General features: G+C 39.8%; 1 protein-coding gene across 1 annotated transcript in view; it reads right to left on the reverse strand.

The window, feature by feature from the left end:
* pyroxd1 (pyridine nucleotide-disulphide oxidoreductase domain 1) overlaps nt 1-15,118 on the reverse strand; it is a 35,291-nt gene that overhangs the window by 7,670 nt on the left and 12,503 nt on the right. Inside the window, exons 5-9 of the mRNA XM_041203499.1 lie at nt 14,754-14,827; nt 11,702-11,862; nt 11,007-11,107; nt 10,383-10,521; nt 6,418-6,530 (exon numbers count right to left, since the gene is read on the reverse strand). Coding sequence (XP_041059433.1) covers nt 6,418-6,530; nt 10,383-10,521; nt 11,007-11,107; nt 11,702-11,862; nt 14,754-14,827 — 588 coding nt within the window. The remainder of the gene's footprint in view (nt 1-6,417; nt 6,531-10,382; nt 10,522-11,006; nt 11,108-11,701; nt 11,863-14,753; nt 14,828-15,118) is intronic.

The raw sequence follows: 15,118 nt of genomic DNA on the forward strand, positions 1-15,118 counted from the left end.
GACTCAAGAGTGAACGTTCAGGCTTGGGCTGATGTGGCAAGTAACATTTACACTACACCTGTGTCAGGCAATGGCCGTCTCCGACAAGATAGAATCTAACCATCACCCCATAACATTCAATGGCATTACCATTGCTGAATCCCTCACTATCAACTTCCTGGGGGTTACCATTGAATAATACCATTGAGTATCATCCCATTGGGAGTCAGAAACCTGACTGGACTAGCCATATAAATACTGTGGCTACAAGGTCAGGTCAAAGACTGGGAATTCTATAGTAAGTAACTCATGAACTCCTCAGAGTTGGTCCACCATCTATAAAGTACAAGTCAAGAGTGTGATGGAATACTCCCCACTTTTTTGAATTAGTACAACTTCAACAACACTCGAGCAGCTTGACACCATCCAGAACAAAGCAGTCTGTTTGAATGGCACCCCATTCATCACCTCAAACATTCACTGCCTTCTTCCCCGTGTCACCAGTGCACAGTGGCAGCAGTGTGTACCATCTACAAGGTGTACTGCAGCAATTTGTCAAGGCTTCTCCGACAGCACCTTTCAAACCTCTACCACCTCGAAGAACAAGGGCAGGAGATGCATGGGAACACCACCACCTGCAAGTTCCCCTCCAAGTCACTCATCATCTTGACTTGGAAATATATCACCGTTCCTTCATTGTTGCTGGGTCAAAATCCTGGAACTTGCTCCCTAACAGCACTGTGAATGTACCTATACTATATGAACTGCAGCTGTTTAAGGTGCCAGCTCATCACCACCTTCTCGAGGACAAGTGGGGATGGGCAACAAATGCTGAACTTGCCAAGTGACGCTCACATCAAATGAATAAAGAAAAATTTCAGAGTGAAGAAAAAGGCCAAATAAAAGGTGAGGCTTGGTGAGCTTCAGAAGGTTACAGCCATCTTTGATACATGACATTGTATTAAGTTTCAACAACTGCTCCTTTACCAGTTTTTCAAGCTCCATTTAAGTGCCAAATTTGGACATTATTTGCAGACAAAGGAATTTTGAACAGAGAAGAACAGAACCAAGTAGTACAACAGCTGCAGAAGATATGCGAGCCAGGTGTGCTGGGGAAGAGATGTTAAAAACAAAGCAAGTTCAATTCATACAACTTGATACACAAGAAAAACTCGGCTAATGTGTTGAGAACTAACCCAGCTTTGAATAACTGCAAGTCAGTATGGCAAGAAAACACTCGAAAGTGAGAAGTACCTACTTTTTGTCAATATTGGGATTCTGCAACTTTGAAGAAAGTTTTTTTTTTATATCCCTCACACTGATTTCTAAATTAAAGAACCTTAACCACAGATCTAGATTTGAAAGGAAGAGGTGCCCTTCACTGAGCTTGATAAAACTTTGGCAGCACATTTGAGATAATTATAAACTTGTGTTCCCGGTTCAAAAGCATCTTTATAAAGATGGTATAGAAAGAACATTTTTAAGATTAACATTCAGTGCTTCATAATGATTCAGCACGTTTATCCCTTGAACAGCTGAATTATGTAGTAAATAGTCTGTGATGTTAATTTCTGACAAGCTGAGAGGGTAGGTGTGGGAACCTTTTGCCAACCTCTGTCCAGGTGCATGCATGGGGGCAAGCAAAGGCACATATACCCTTCAAGAGGAGGGCAAGAAGAAAAACTGCACAAAATGCCTTCCTAGAAATTCACAATTCAAATCTGTACATCACCACAGATCTTAATAGAATCAGTGCAATATAAAAAGTCAAATGATTATTATTCATACAACATTTACTGTCTTCAACTGGAGACTGCTGATAAATATCGTGTACTATGTATGTGGCACATACACTCAAATTCACTTGCTTAGCACTCAGATAATGAAACATATATGAGGAATTATGACTCAGGTGAAATGCCTGCAGGAAAAGTTATAACACTTCAGTATGGAACCACCAATAACATTCAGATCGAGCTTTTCATTTTCCAGATTATTGATACTATTGATCGGGACAGGAATAATCACATGTGGAAACTTGGAAGGTATATTATTTTCACTGTCAAGTCTGATCAAATGACAAACCGAGATATCAAAAACAATTACAAATCTCTTCAATTGTTCTTCGTTCGTTAGAGGTCAGATCTTCCAAATGATGAGGACTTGTTCATTTTAGAAATAAATTTGCTTTGTCAACTGTGCTACAAAACTATGATTACTTACAAGAAGCAAAATACTCAGTGCCTTTCATTTGTCATTTTGACAGATGAATATTTTAATGACAGATAAATATTTTAATGCTTATTTGCTTTTGAATGTGTACCAAACACATTTAACTATTGGTTTTGAGGGGGAAGAGATGAATTATTTGTTCCCTCTCAATGTTCAAATTGAAGGCACTTGGAGGATGAGTATTTTTTCAACCAGTGCTCTCTAAACCTCTTGTTATCTGTTTTAACCCCAAATTCAAATGAGCACACTCTAATGCAAAAAAAAAGTTCCCAAGATGACTAATCCTTGCATTCCAAGTGAAACTAGCAATTCATTTGTTACTTTTCTGGCAAAGGCTCATACCTTTGAGACAAGGTTATAACAAGGTTATAAGAGACATTCTACATAAATGTGGCAAACCAGCCCTTAAACCAATACGTCCAGAAACAATATTTTAAAATACAAATCTGTGGTATATGACAAACCAATCACAACACCAAATCAGCATTCAAAAGAAAGTATTTTCAGTCGAAACATTCCATAAATAGCCAGCAGGGGGCAGCCTTTAATAAGTTACCAAGGCCCATAGAATTGACCAAGTTTGCTCCACGGAAGCTGCCTCATTTGACACAAAAAGAGGACAAGGCTTTTTGTCATTACAAAGATTCATCTGTAGCATAGCAACAAGTCTAAAAAAAATGTGTTGTTCTAAGTTAAGAAAAAACTTGAGCATGATGCTGCAGAGCATGCCTCTGACCACAATTCATTACTTACTCTTGACCGAGGCTCTCTGAGTTGTCACCCATCAGTAAGGGGCTATGAGTACCCACATGGGCCCCAGTTATACCTGTCCCTTTATGGGGTATGTGGAACATTCCTTGTTCCAGTCCTACACAGGTACCCCCCGCCCCCACAACTCTTTTCTCAGTACATTGATGACTGTTTCAGTGCCACCTCGTTCTCGGCTGGACTTGGGAAAAATTTATCAATTTTGCTTCCAATTTCCACCCCCCCCCCCCATCAATTTCACATGGCCCATCACTGACACTTCCCTTCCCTTCCTTGACCTCTCTGTCTCAATTTTTGGTGATAGACTGTCCACTAATATTCATTACAAGCCCACTGACTCCTACAGCTACCTTGACTACAGCTCCTCACACCCCGCTTCCTGTAAGGACTCCAGCCCATTCTCAGTTCCTTTGCCTCTGTCGCATCTGTTCCGATGATGCCACTTTCCAAAATGGCGAATCTGACATGTCTTCCTTCATCCTTAACCGAGGTTCCCACCCACTGTGGTTGACAGGGCCCTCAACCATCTCGCGCTTCACTTGCGCCTCCTTCAATTTAGTCTACTGCATTTGCTGCTTCCAATGTGGTCTCCTCTACATTGGAGAGGCCAAACGCAGACTGGGTGACCACTCTGCGGAACACCTTCAGTCTGTCTGCAAGCATGATCTAGACCTTCCTGTTGCATATCCTTTCAACACACCACCCTGCTCTCATGCCCACATGTCCGTCCTTGGCCTGCTGCAATGTTCCAGTGAAGCTCAACGCAAACTGGAGGAACAGCACCTCATTTTCTGACTAGGCACTTTACAGCCTTCTGGACTTAACATTGAGTTCAACACCTTCAGACCATGAACTCTCCCCTCTATCCCCACCCATTTTTATTCCCTTTTTCCAATATTCATTTTTATTTTTCTATTTTTAGTTTTTATCCACTTATTTTTTTAAATCTATTTTCATTTTTATTTATTGTTATATCCCCACCTTATGTCCCACCACCAGCCCCCCCACCTCACCCCGCGGTCATATGGACTCGACAAGTTAACTTTGCCTTTCTCTCCACAGGTGCTGTTAGACCTGCTGAGTTTTTCCAGCACTTTCTGTTTTTGTGACCCATCATAAGGCTGGGTCTTTGTCACAGCCTTCTGCAAAGCTCCTACTGACCCCCTGGGTCTGTAGACTACAATTTGAGAACACTGACCTAGATATTGTAACTATTTCATGCCACAGGAGGAAATGGGGTTGGGCACAGGGGTGTTGGGGGCAGAGGGAGATTCGACTTTAATGCACCAACTACTACTAGGGCAAGGAGGTTGAAGCCTTTTTAAACCTAAGACATAGGGAGCTTGTGATTGCTACTAGTTATGCTGCTATAGAATTGGATATAATAGTGTAAGCCAGGAAGCTGCAAAATGCTATTACTGAACTACTATAGGTTATATCAAACTCAGAGCTCTTAATACAGTCTGAGTTACATCCTACTAATTTCAATCCAGTTAATACGATGCTGTTGTAACTCCGAAAGTGAAATAGGAGCTGGAGTAGGCCACATGATCACTTGAACCATTCAATAAAATCATGGTTAAACTTCTACATCATCTCCACTTTCCCACCATATCCTTAATTTTCTTCATCCCAAAAACCTACTGATCACAATCTTGAAAATGCTCACAGGTTAAGCATCTACAGCTCTCCAGGATAGAGAATTCCAAAGTTTCACAACCATTAGGGTGAAGAAATTTCTCCTTATCTCAGTCCTAAGTAGTTAACTCCTTATCCTAAGACTATTATCAACTCAACAGTTAGGGCAGTGATTCCCAAACTGTGGGTCACGAACCTAAATGGGATTGCAGAAACAGCGAATGGGGTCACGAGCTCCCTACTCTCCAAGACTGAGCTCACACCAGCACTGAGGCCCCAGGCAGTGTCCGGCCCTGACCTTGGCACGTTCTTTAATGCTTTTATAATGGGACACCTGAATGTGCAAACTCCTGTACTCTAACTGCAACCTAACCATTGCCTTGTACCAATTTAGCATAATGTTACTTCTGTACTCAATGCCCTATTTATTAAACTCAGAATACTATTGGGAGTAATTTTCCATGGCCTACCTACACTCAAGTTGAAGGAATTCAGTTTAGAAATCACACTTCGCGATTTTGAGAACATTTTTAAAATGCTAGGCGCTTTCCGACCTAAAGTTCAAACTCGAAACTAATAAACACATTCCAATCTCCCAAGTTCCCCAATAAAATGATTAATTTCTCAACCACCTGAATCTACTCATGAGAAATCTGCTAACTTAAGGATATAATATGTACATTTGCTGTGCCTTTTCTCCACTAAGCTTCTGAGTGACCATATTCAAATAAAATTGTGTCAAACTAGGAGCTAATAGGCTCAATCCTAATTCAGATAGCAAAACATAACTTACCATTTAGCAAGTAGGAATGAAAAACACCAACCATTAAAATTTAAAAACTGACAAATCAAAATGGGCAGTCAACAGCGACAAATAAAATAAGGAAAAGGTAAACCAATCAAATTCTTCAAAATATTTTTGAAACTTTGTTTCAGCAAACTCACTGGAATTATCAGATTAACAGTTTCCAAACAAGAAAAAAACAGAATCTCATGCAACTTATGAACAGAGTTCATTCGGAGTCTAAAATAATTTAACTCACGTGTAGTTCCAAGGTCTAAGCATTTTACAATGTGTCTAGGGTTTCAATTTTGACTTGCGTCTTTCAACAAGCTACACACCAGAGGCTCTAACTGTACAGGATGTGTATGTGTTACTTGAATAGGGAGTATTTAGCAGAATCTAGTTATGAAATTCCTTATTCTGTGAAACCAAACGTAATCAAATGTTTCTAATAAAATATTGGACTGTACCCGATTTTGCACAGATGCATGGGTATAAGCTGGTTCAGCAATTAAGAGAGCAAGGGTTGGACTCATTGATAAAAGACAAATGATCAAAATTTTTAAAAAATCCCAGTTAGAAGTTGGATTTAAATTCAGTAACCCCATAATATTATTGAAGAAATCAACTTTTAGGAATTACTCAGTTTAAAATCTGTTATCAATATAAGGAATTGCTCAGAGTTGCGTGGAAATCAAACCAGCTTTCCTCACCAGCCCAACTGAACTGAATGGTTAAAATCAGGATTTATGAACTGTTTTCAATAAAGCGGAAGAATTACTGGTTTGAGAAGCATAGCAAGGAGGAAGCTTTCAATTAGGCATCAGATTTGAACAGATAGCTTAAATTGGGCTACAAAATATACACCAGATGCAACCATTCATATTTCAAGATTCTGACTAATTTCTTACAAAGATAGTATCCCTGTGGAGAAACACCTTCTTGCCTTAGTAAGGCCTAGTTCTGACTTCTAATGCAGTAACAACTGACTGGATGAAATCAAACATAGTACTTACAGGATTGCTTGTGATGAATGGTTCAATGTTTGGTTTTACTCCAGTTGCACTCACTATTAAATCTGAGCCAAAGATCTTTCCATTTGTCAATTGTACATAAACAGGCCAAGATTCTGAAAGGAATGGAAAAGCAAATTCCAGATAACTCATGTTTGGGAATTTAGGCATACCTGAAACCTTCCTCACACAGTAATGAGCTAGGCCACAGATGTATCCATTGCCCCATCACAGAAGATCATTCAATGGAATAATCAGTAGTAATTGAAAAGTACTGTGCAACTCCAAGCAAGATTTTTAGACTGTTTTCTTTCTTGATTCAAATACAATGTACTGGAGAAGCTTGGCCTAAATAGCCAAGTGGTTATGGTACTGGGTTTGTAACCCCAAGATCAAGAGTTCAAATCTCATAATGGCAAACTATGAAACAATGTAATTTTTCATCTGAAACAGATGGGTTTGTACTCAAAAAGAGTTACAATGTACTGGAGGCTTGGCCTAAATAGCCAAGTGGTTATGGTACTGGGTTTGCAACCCCAAGATCAAGTGTTCAAATCTCACAATGGCAAACTATGAAACAATGTAACTTCATCTGAAACAGATGGAAACAGGTTTGTACTCGAAAGAGTTACAATGTACTGGAGGCTTGGCCTAAATAGCCAAGTGGTTATGGTACTGGGTTTGTAACCCCAAGATCAAAAGTTCAAATCTCACAATGGCAAACTATGAAACAATGTAAATTCATCTGAAACAGATGGAAATGGGTTTGTACTCGAAAGAGTTACAATGTACTGGAGGGCTTGGCCTAAATAGCCAAGTGGTTATGGTACTGGGTTTGTAACCCCAAGATCAAGAGTTCAAATCTCACAATGGTAAACAATGTAACTTCATCTGAATAGGAACAGATGGAAACATGTTTGTACTCGAAAGAGTTACAATGTACTGGAGGGCTTGGCCTAAATAGCCAAGTGGTTATGGTACTGGGTTTGTAACCCTAAGATCAAGAGTTCAAATCTCACAATGGCAAACTATGAAACAATGTAACTTCATCTGAAACAGATGGAAACGGCTTTGTACTCGAAAGAGTTATTGGCATTTATGGCTTGGCCTAAATAGCCAAGTGGTTATGGTACTGGGTTTATAACCCCAAGATCAAGAGTTCAAATCTCACAACAGCAAACCATGAAACAATGTAACTTCATCTGAAACAGATGGAAAAACATGTTTGTACTCGAAAGAGTAACTGGTGATCAAGAGTTCAAATCTCACAATGCCAAACTATGAAACAATGTAATGCTTGGCCTAAATAGCCAAGTGGTTATGGTACTGGGTTTGTAACCCCAAGATCAAGAGTTCAAATCTCACAATGGCAAACTATGAAACAATGTAACTTCATCTGAAACAGATGGAAACATGTTTGTACTCAAAAGAGGTACAATGTACTGGAGGCTTGGCCTAAATAGCCAAGTGGTTATGGTACTGGGTTTGCAACCCCAAGATCAAGTGTTCAAATCTCACAATGGCAAACTATGAAACAATGTAACTTCATCTGAAACAGATGGAAACAGGTTTGTACTCGAAAGAGTTACAATGTACTGGAGGCTTGGCCTAAATAGCCAAGTGGTTATGGTACTGGGTTTGTAACCCCAAGATCAAAAGTTCAAATCTCACAATGGCAAACTATGAAACAATGTAAATTCATCTGAAACAGATGGAAATGGGTTTGTACTCGAAAGAGTTACAATGTACTGGAGGGCTTGGCCTAAATAGCCAAGTGGTTATGGTACTGGGTTTGTAACCCCAAGATCAAGAGTTCAAATCTCACAATGGTAAACAATGTAACTTCATCTGAATAGGAACAGATGGAAACATGTTTGTACTCGAAAGAGTTACAATGTACTGGAGGGCTTGGCCTAAATAGCCAAGTGGTTATGGTACTGGGTTTGTAACCCCAAGATCAAAAGTTCAAATCTCACAATGGCAAACTATGAAACAATGTAACTTCATCTGAAACAGATGGAAACGGCTTTGTACTCGAAAGAGTTATTGGCATTTATGGCTTGGCCTAAATAGCCAAGTGGTTATGGTACTGGGTTTGTAACCCCAAGATCAAGAGTTCAAATCTCACATTGGTAAACTATGAAACAATGTAACTTCATCTGAATAGGAACAGATGGAAACGTGTTTGTACTCGAAAGAGTTACAATGTACTGGAGGGCTTGGCCTGAATAGCCAAGTGGTTATGGTACTGGGTTTGTAACCCCAAGATCAAGAGTTCAAATCTCACAATAGCAAACTATGAAACAATGTAACTTCATCTGAAACAGATGGAAACGGGTTTATACTCGAAAGAGTTACAATGTACTGGATTGATTCTACCCAGGCACATTTTGCACAAGACCCTTATAGGTGGGAGACAGAGGGAACCCAGGTCACTCTGGGTTGAATTTGAATGTAAATTCTAGCAGGGAAAGAATATTGTGCTAATCCACTATTCCATATAGCTTCACAAAATAAGGAATGTCTAACTACAAGTATCCATTACTACCACATATCACATTCATTTTGTTTCATTGTTAGTGCAGTCGTTGACCAACTTTCATCCAGGTGGAAGTGCTTCATTTACTTTTTATGCCATTGAAGGCCTCAGGCAGTACGGAATGAAGATTGAATACAGTTGCACACAGATTTGCTATTGTTACTCCCTTCAATTATTTATAGCCGCCTGTTAAACACTGCCATGCCAGTTTATTCTGCTTAACCAAATACAGCATCTATAATCTATGTTAGAAGCCTTGTTTGTAGCATTATGCAGTCAGCTAGGGATGTATCATCGCTGGCTCCCAAGATTATGGATTGGAAAATTATCAGAGTTTTGAACTGCGATGTATTGTGCAAGGCAGCAGCATTAACTCTATAAACAACATTGAAAACAGAAGTTTTTTTATAGATTGCAGCAACTGTCAGTCATCACAATAGCAATACCCACTGTTTTTAAAATGGAAATGTCCTCACAGTTACAGAATTACTATACAGCATTACTATTAATTGCTGCCTTCCTTTTTCTTATTGCCTGAAAAATCAGAACAATGAATCTTGCATAGTAACTACTGAACATTGGTCTTCATAGATGGGCTGCCTCTTAATTCATTCATAAATCACTAGCAACTGTCCAAGGCTGAACCAGACCGTTCACAAATTTGGTGTCATATTTGACCGAGATGAGCTCCTGACCACATATCTGCACCCTCACTAAGCCCACATGCTTCCCACTTCCATAACATTGCCAGATTCTGCTCCTGTCTCAGCTCATCTGCTGCTGAAATCCTCAACCATGCCTGTAATGCCTCCAAACTTGAAAATTCCAACACTATTGGCCTGCCTTCTACATTCTACCTGTTGTAACCTTCAGGTCATTCAAATCTCTGTTGCCCATGTCCTCACTTGCACTTGCTCACCAACCTACACTGGCTCCCAGTTAAACAAAGCCTCAACTTTAAAATTTGCATCCTTGGTTTAAAATCTTTTCCCTCTCTATCTCTGTAATTTCCTCCAGCTCCACATCCTTCTTAGATGAATGTGTTTCTCTAATTCTGGCCTCCTGAGCATCCCTGACCTTAATAACTCCACCATTGGTGACCATGGCTTTAGCTGCCTAGGCACTAAGCCCCGGAATTCCCTGCCTAAACTTCTCCGCCTATCTACCTCACTTTCCTTTTTTAAGAAGTTCTTAAAATATACATCTTTGGCCAAGCTTTTGACTATCTGCTATATCATCTAAGATATTATATCTTCAGTGTCAAATTTTGCTTCATAGCACTTTGAAGTGCCTTCTAATGTTTTATTTCATAAAAGGCACTAGGTAAATACAAATTGTTGTTTTACCCACTGTTGCTTTGAAGTCAGGTGTCACAACGAAAGAAAAAGTGCACTCAAACAAAATCAAAGATAGCCTCATTCCTAAATACCTTCATCTGCCTTTCTTTTTCTTTCTTCTGATCCATTTTCAGGGAATGCCAGTGATGTTTTCTGTGATGATACAAACTCATCTTGCAAGTAAATCTTATCAATCTCACACTGGTATTCAACATGGACTCTGTGGGAAATCTGAAAGAAAGAAACAAAAAGTACAGAGCATTTCACAACCATAAGGATGTCAGAAAAACTTTTTATAACCAGTTGAGTAATTTCTTGAAACGTAGTCAGTTATAATGTAGGAAGCATAGCAACCAATTTTCACATAGCAAGCTCCCACAAAAAGCTATGTGATAATGACCACATTTTTTTTCAGTGATGCTGGGTGAGGGGTAAATACTAGCCAGGACACCGGTGAGAACTCCTCTGCTCTTTTTCGAAATAGTATCATGGGATCTTCTACATCCAGATGAGAGGGCGGATGGGGCCTCAGGCTTATCATCTCATCCAAAGAACATTGCCTCAGACAGCATAGCACTCAGTGCTGTACTGTGTACTGAAGTGTTAGCTGAAATTTTATATTAGGTAATGCACAGGTTCTAAACAAAAATTTGATTAGGCAAGAAATCAAACTGCAAAAACAAACACACTAGAATAGAACTGAAGCAGCTTATTACTTGTTTTGTTCCTTTCAATTTCATGCCCTCATGCCAGTCCGGTCCCAATGCACTACCATGCGCTCCATCTTCAGCAAAAGTTTTCTTTTCCTGTTCTAAGCCTGCGTTTAAAACAAACAAATAAGCCAAGGGCATTTGCTATATCAGCTACATATTTAATTTTGATTTTAAAAATGATCTTTTAGATATTTTCAACTTCACACAAGCAGTTCACTCTGGGGGGAAAAATGCCTCCCCAAATTCATGCTAGCGTTTAACATATTACATGGGGTTACAAGGGGTCAGATTGTTCCCAACATGAGACTAAAAACAGATCAGCTTCAGGATACCAGGCTGCATTTTTAAAAATGATTTCCGAAACAATATACAGAAATATGACCTGGCTGAGGGAACACAACACTCAAACTTGAAATTCTGCTCATCCATTGATGCTCTATGGTGCTGTAATTGATTTCAAAAAACAATATTTGAAAGTTATCAATTTAAATTGTAGATAACTGCAAGAACAAGTGAAATTTCAGTCTAGTTCAGGCTCATTTTATTCCACAAGGTGTAAGGAGAAAAGCAAATATTCTAAAATTAGATACATGTAAAATGTGGGATAATGCAGCTTTAACAATGGCACAATTGGTATAAAGTTATCTACACATTATTCAGTGTAAAGTGGATTATAAAAACTGCATCCGTGCAATTACCTTCTGTAGTGTATTTTGTCCTTTTACAAGGGAAAATAGCTTTAGGCTTATCTGCCTTGAGCTGAGGAATTAGAAATTCAGCTGCTCCTGCATCAAAGAAAGTATTTCCAATAGCTTTATCTTTTATTGCCCAAATCACTTCACATCCTTCAACTTCATAGCTAGAAATACAGTGGAACAATTTTAGAACGTAGGTTGTTTATCGGGCACTCACAATAAAATTCTTACTGTTGCAAACTCTCAAACCTAGCCTGTTAACATAAACATAATGGGCATATGCATAATACGCACAATAACACAGTAACATAACACACAATATGCAGTATTCACTGGCTGGCATTTACAGTATGGAGCAGGTTCAATTCTTGCTAAATAGTATAGGTAAATTCTGCCTTTATTTGTACGAAATGGACAGCTTCTCAGCCAACCATACTAACGAACCATAGAAAATTTACAGCACAAAAGGAAGCCATTCGCCCCATCTTGTCCATGCCAGCCCGAGGACACCCAGGTGCACTTTCTAATCCCACCTTCCTGCACCCGGCCCATAGCCCTGCAGCTTACAGCACATTAGGTGCAGATCCAGGTACTTTTTAAAAGAGTTTAAACTTTCTGCCTCTACCACCAACTTGGGCAGCGAATTCCAGACACCCACTACTCTCTGCGTAAAAAAGTTCTTCCTCATGTCCCCCCTACACCTTCTGCCATTTATCTTGAATCTATGTCCCTGGTTCTAGAATTCTCCATCAAGGGAAAAAATTTTATCTTGTCCACTCTATCTATTCCCCTCATAATTTTGTACACCTCAATCAAGTCACCTCTCAGCCTTCTTTGTTCCAGGGAAAATAACCCCAACCTATCCAATCTCTCCTCGTAGCCAAACTTTTCTAACCCTGGCAACATTCTTGTAAACCTCCTCTGCACTCTCTCCAGAGCTATTACATCCTTCCTGTAATGTGGTGACCAGAACTGCACACAATACTCCAGTTGTGGTCTCACCAGTGTTTTATATAATTCCAACATTATGTCTCTGCCAATGAAGGAGAGCATTCCATATGCCTGCTGAGTTTTTCCAGGTAATTCCGTTTTTGTTTTGCCTTCTTTACAACCCTGTCTACTTGAACTGCTGCCTTCATGGGCCTGTGTACTTGTACGCCAAGATCTCTCACTTCATCTATCCCTCTTAGCATATTCCCATTTATTTTGTAATCCCTGTAACTGTTTGACCTCCCTAAATGTATGGCCTCACACTTCTCTATGTTAAAATCCATCTGCCACTTTACCGCCCACTCCACCAACCCATCTATAACATTTTGGAGATTATGGCTATCCCCTACACTATCTACTACTCGGCCAATCTTTCTGTCTTCTGCAAATTTCCCAATCGTGCCCCCCCACGTTCACGTCCAAATCGTTAATATATAACACAAACAGCAAGGGTCCCAACACCAAGCCCTATGGAACACCACTTGAGACAACTTTCCATTCGCAAGGGCATCCATCCACCATTACCCTTTGTTTCCTGTTACAAAGCCAACCTTTTAGCCAGTTTGCCACATTTCCCTGAATCCCATGGGCTTTTACTTTCCTGGCCAATCTGCCATGTGGGGCCTTGTCAAATGCCTTGCTAAAATCAAAGTACAAAACATCCACTGCACTACCTTCATCAACCCTTCTTGTCACTTCCTCAAAGAATTCAATCAAATTTGTGAGGCAAGACCTTCCTTTAACAAATCCATGCTGACCATCCCTGACTAGTCCATGCCTTTCCACATGATGGTTAATCCTATCTTTCAGGATTGATTCTACTAATTTGCTCACCGCTGATGTAAGACTGACTGGCCTATAACTATTTGGCATTTCCTTTGATCCCTTTTTAAACTATGGAACTACATTTGCATTTCTCCAGTCCTCCGATACCTCCCCTGTACCTAGTGAAGATTGGATAATCATCCTCAGAGCATCTGCTATCTCCTCCCTGACTTCCTTCGGTAGCCTCGGAAAAAATCCATCTGGCCCTGGTGACTTATCAACTTTCAAGGATTTCAACCCTTCGAATACTTCCTCTCTCTTTATGACTATCCCGTCCAATATCTTGCAGTGTTCCTCCTGGACTACTATATCTACATCCTCCCTTTCATTTGTAAACATGGAGACAAAATATTTATTCAAAACCTTTCCGGCAGCTTCTGCATCTACACACAGGTTTCCATCTTCATCTCTAATAGGTCCCACTTTTTCCTTAACTAACCTTTTAGCATTAAATGTATTGGTAAAACATCTTTGGGCTATCTTTAACTTTACTTGCTAATCTTTTATCATGCCCTCTCTTTGATTTCCTTTTTTACTTCGTCCCTGAACTTCCTATGTTCATCTAGGCTATCTGCAGTGCTTAGTTCTTTGTGCCTATCGTACGCTTTCTTTTTCTGTTTGATCTTCCTCTGTATTCCTCTAGACAACCAGGGAGGTCTATATTTGGCAGTACCACTCTTATTTTTGTAGGGGACATGAAAGAGAGGTCACAAGATCCATCAAAAACAAACGCCCTCATCCAACGGTTTCTTCGATGATTCTAAGGTCTTAACCACCGCTATTCTACCCAGAAGTCCATTCCACATATTGGCCACTTATACCTGTATTAAATTGTATTTTTAATCGTCTTGCCCATTTAATGGAGCTAACTCATCTTGTGGTCCCTTGAATGTCTCTTCAGATCTCACTGCCCTTCATCTGCTTCCACAAATAGTATAGCATCATCTGTGCTTTGATCAGTTGGCAATGAACTTCTCAGTCCAAGTCACTGTTGTAAACTAAAAAGAGTAGGAATAATACCAATGATCCTTGTGACACTTCACATAACACTTCCTCCCCCTACCTCAACAGTACTGCCCTAATAAAGAATGTCTGCTTCAGTATTGCTGAAAAAAGAAACATGCTGTTAAAGCTTTTCATTGTGCACTCATCAGGACAGTTCATAAGAATACTGATAGCAAAGGGAACAACAATTTACACTTCTCCAGCACTTGGACTTTTCACCAAAAGACATACTTACACCAGTTCCAGCGCTATACCTCCATTGCCGATAACAATAATCCTTTTGGCTTTAGCTAAACGACTTTGAAATTCCTACAACGACAAAGAAAATTCAGATTGGGCAAGTCCAGGACTAGGGGCCACTGTTTTAAAATTAGGGGTCGCCCTTTTAAGACAGAGATGAGGAGAAATTTTTTCCCTCAGAGGGTAATGCGACTTTGGAATTCTCTGCTTCAGAAGGTGGTGGTGGCAGGGTCATTGAATATCTCTAGGGTGAAGATAGATTGATTACCTTGCCGAGCAAGAATCTAAGGTTATTGGGGGTAGATGGGAATGTGGAATTTAAAACACAAACAGATCAGCCATGATCTTATTGAATGGTGG

Source organism: Carcharodon carcharias, chromosome 13, assembly GCF_017639515.1.
Source record: "Carcharodon carcharias isolate sCarCar2 chromosome 13, sCarCar2.pri, whole genome shotgun sequence".
Classification (NCBI taxonomy): domain Eukaryota; kingdom Metazoa; phylum Chordata; class Chondrichthyes; order Lamniformes; family Lamnidae; genus Carcharodon; species Carcharodon carcharias.